General features: G+C 43.9%; 1 protein-coding gene across 5 annotated transcripts in view; it reads left to right on the forward strand.

Annotated features, from left to right (window-relative positions):
* Nucleotides 1-199: 199 nt before the first annotated feature.
* Nucleotides 200-3,666, forward strand: part of KAT7 (K(lysine) acetyltransferase 7) — a 17,333-nt gene continuing 13,866 nt past the window's right edge. For all 5 annotated transcript variants that reach the window (XM_009892205.1, XM_009892206.1, XM_009892207.1 and 2 more), the window contains exon 1: nucleotides 200-214. In XM_009892205.1, the coding sequence (XP_009890507.1) occupies nucleotides 200-214 (15 nt within the window). The remainder of the gene's footprint in view (nucleotides 215-3,666) is intronic.

A 3,666-nucleotide genomic window follows, 5' to 3' on the forward strand; every position in this document is an offset into this window, starting at 1 on the left:
CATCATAGCAAGTAACACACAAAGCAATTAAAGTGAATGCTTTAACGTTTATAAAGCACTTAGCAACTGAAAAACCCAAAGCACTTTACAAGCATTTATTCTGCTTCATAACCATTCCTACATAAGCAAGCCTACTTTATATTATCACTAACATAAGCAATGGCTATATTAAGGTCCTGCAGGCAGCTCACTCAATGCCATGCCTCCAAAACAAGTGGGAACCAAGGCAGGAGATTAAAGTTTTAAACCTAATTTCAACCTACTGATGCTCACACCTGTTTATGGAGATTGGTTTTGGTGAAAACTCCCTTTTCACCGCCTGCATTTTCATAGAATTCATGAGGTTGGGAGGGACCTTTAAGATCATCAAGTCCAACCATTACCCTACCCTGACAAAACCACCGCTAAACCATGTCCCCAAGTACCACCTCTGCCCTTTTTTTAAACACCTCCAGGGATGGCGAATCCACCCCCTCCCTGGGCAGCCTCTTCCAATGTTTGATAACCCTCTCAGTGAAAAAATGTTTCCCAATATCCAATCTAAACCTCTCCTGACATAACTTGAACCCATTTCCTCTGGTCCTATCACTTGTCACCAGGGAGAAGAGCTCAGCCCCCACCTCTCTACCCCCTCCTTTCAGGGAGTTGTAGAGGGTGAGAAGGTCTCCCCTCAGCTCCTCTTCTCCAGGCTGAACACCCCCAGTTCCCCCAGTGGTTCCTCATCAGACGTGTCCTCCAGACCCCTCACCAGCTTTGTAGCCCTTCTCTGGACACGCTCCAACACTTCAATGTCCTTCTTGTAGTGAGTGACTTTCAAAGATTCAGCAAGAGATACCCCTTTTTTTTTTTTTTTTTTAATTTAAATATGACAGTGAGTATACCTAAGGCTAAGTTCCAAAGAGTTTTTTGTGAAACTAAAGGCCTAGAGAGATTTCAACAGATTCAGTGACATCCTCAGGGCCAAGAGATTTCAGGTAGCTAACTCTGCTGCCACCAGTGGCAATCTGGCACTCAAACCAGGACATACATACATTCAATTACCAAGGATTCAAAAAGCCTAAAATCACTTTTGTGTGATTTAACATGAAATTTCAAGTCACCAGGCGTTTGCTAAACTTTCTTCTGGTGTAGCATCAGGAAGTTCCTCATTTCCTACTTGGCAAACTCTGACCGAGTTAAGAGACTGGGAGTCTGCTTAAAGAACCTTATTAAACAGAGCTTAACCCCAGCAGAGATCCTCATAAGCAGAAGTTACACCAGTTTCGCACCCCAAGAAATTGCTCCCTCTTCCCAATTTCGACAGTTCGCTGAGGGTGCAGAAGTGGTTTCATGCACTGACATCTAGTGGTGATGGCAATATGGGAGGCACCTGCTGGCACACGCAACCTCTCAGGTTCCACATCCCTTTGTGTTTTTCCCCAGAACAGACCTGCAGTTTCAGCTCCAACAAACCCCAGGGCTGGAGCTTCTTCAGTCCCTACCGCTGGCACCTGGGCCAGGGCTGTACACATCCTTCACACACAAGTTAATGAAAAAAACCCCAGATTTTTATTTCTGACTGAAACCTCTTAAGTTTGGGCTGGATTTTGAACTGAAGTGTCGTCACAGTAAGTTAAATCCTGCAGTCTGTTCTACTGGTAGATGCACACATACAGAAAAGTTCTTGCAAGCCTCTGCTGTGGTCATAACGTGATCCGATTGCTGCTCTTCTGAGAGCATGGGACAGCTTCACAAACGTAAGGCCATCCTCCCTTCTCATTGCCCCCTTCCTCTATACACGGTGCATACTCTACAGTTATGTCCATTCAGTGTTCAAACTGCACAGAGGACTTACAGTTTGCGTTACCATTTTAATTATCAGGAGACGATAAGACAGCATGGGGAATTGGATTCCTGGCTTCTATTCAAGTACTGCCACCTCTAGGAAAGTTATTACACACCACCCACTTCTGTTTGCTTTGTTTTTCCAATAACATCCTGCTGGTGGTGATAAGTCCTGATAATATACATTAACATAAGCAACTGATTTCAGACATAAGCTTCAGTAACATCTAGAAGCTCCAATTAATATTTTATTTGTTTATCTGATACAATGAAGTACTATAAGCTCTCATATAATGCAGAGTTTTTGAAAGAGGAACCCTTTAGCTGTCATCAACAGGCAATTATTTCAATGGGATGTGGTAATGTGCAACTTTTCACGTGGTTGTTGTATTCTTTAGTCTTTCTCATTCAAGCAAATCTGCAATTGAATATTGGTATTTGCAAGGTCCAAATACATTATGTCAGAACCAGTCTTTAAGCTAATTGTCATTTTTCTACCACAGGCTGATTCCATTTAACTCAGGAGATAGAAGATGAAGTTGTTTCAATCTACAAGCTCTTTGAAATCTTTTTTATTGCTCCTAACTGCCCCACATTTCCATTAGAGCCCTTCATCAGTTTGCAAGATTAGACACATTCACTCTTGTGAGGCCCGAGCTTTGTCCCACAGAAAATACATGGAAGACAAGCAACTACAAAGTGTTCAGGCTAACTCCTCCCTTTTCTTTCCGTTAAGGAATAGTGCACTGCTTTTCTTTGTTCCCATTCCTCTTGCCCTTTCAGGCGATGCTTTAGTTCATTCCAAATTTATCTCAAATTAAACATTTCAAGCCAGTCTAATAACTTGAGAGCATAATGTTCATTAGCCTAACACTAGATTTTGGCTCAACTGCGATTTGAAATCCTGTTAAATTCAAGGCGGTCTTTTCTTTTTAAGTAGGAAGAATTCACACATTTGCACAGCAGCGTTTTCTCCTGCAACCACCTTTCAGTAGGTTTGCAAATTGGTTCACTGAAATAAGCAGACTTACTAATGAGCTGTTCACGCACCCGTAGTTTTCCTGGGCTTAATGATTTTTAGGTCAAATATATGCTTATCTGCAACCAATACGTACACTCTCACTTCACATACCACACATACTGCTTCTCATTCCTCTCTGCTTAGGCAAAAGCAGAAGTATTTCATCTCGACTTCTTCAGAAGGTTTGCCTTTCAGCATTTCACAGGAGACTGGATACACCTAGGAGCAGTAACAGTTTGGAATAAGAGAAATGGTCATACATGACTAAGGATGACATGCACTCACGAGGATTACAGGATTAAGCCCTGAGAATTTCGTAATCCTTAAAGATAACCATAGTCAAACACATGACTTCTTTCCAACTAAATACCCTTATTTTTCCCCAGGTCTTTACAGAAAGCAATATACTGTTGCTCATTGACAATGTTACCACGTTAACGCTGTTGATGTATTACGTTTATCCAGCTATCACCCGGTGACAGCCAGGGAACCGGCTCTGGTGGAGCGCTTGGCCCGTACAGGGGACCGCCCTGGGGTGCACTCCCTGCCCCCAGCTGCCGGCCAGCCCGAGGCCTGGGCCAGCGAGAGCTGCATCGGGGCAACTACAATGTGCCTCAGCGGCTCAGGGCAGAAACACGACCGGCTGGCATTCCCCCGTCAGAGAACCACAAGGGCGAAGCTTCACCAAATTAAAAAAATAAAAAAAATCCCCCCCTTCCCAGAGCAGAAAGATTAATGAACGACTAAAGTCTTTCCAAATGAGCCCAGAGCCGCCCAGGCCTGCGAGGCCCGCCCAGGCCCGTTAGGCCCCTGCCCCGACC

Source organism: Charadrius vociferus, unplaced genomic scaffold, assembly GCF_000708025.1.
Source record: "Charadrius vociferus isolate BGI_N301 unplaced genomic scaffold, ASM70802v2 scaffold509, whole genome shotgun sequence".
Classification (NCBI taxonomy): domain Eukaryota; kingdom Metazoa; phylum Chordata; class Aves; order Charadriiformes; family Charadriidae; genus Charadrius; species Charadrius vociferus.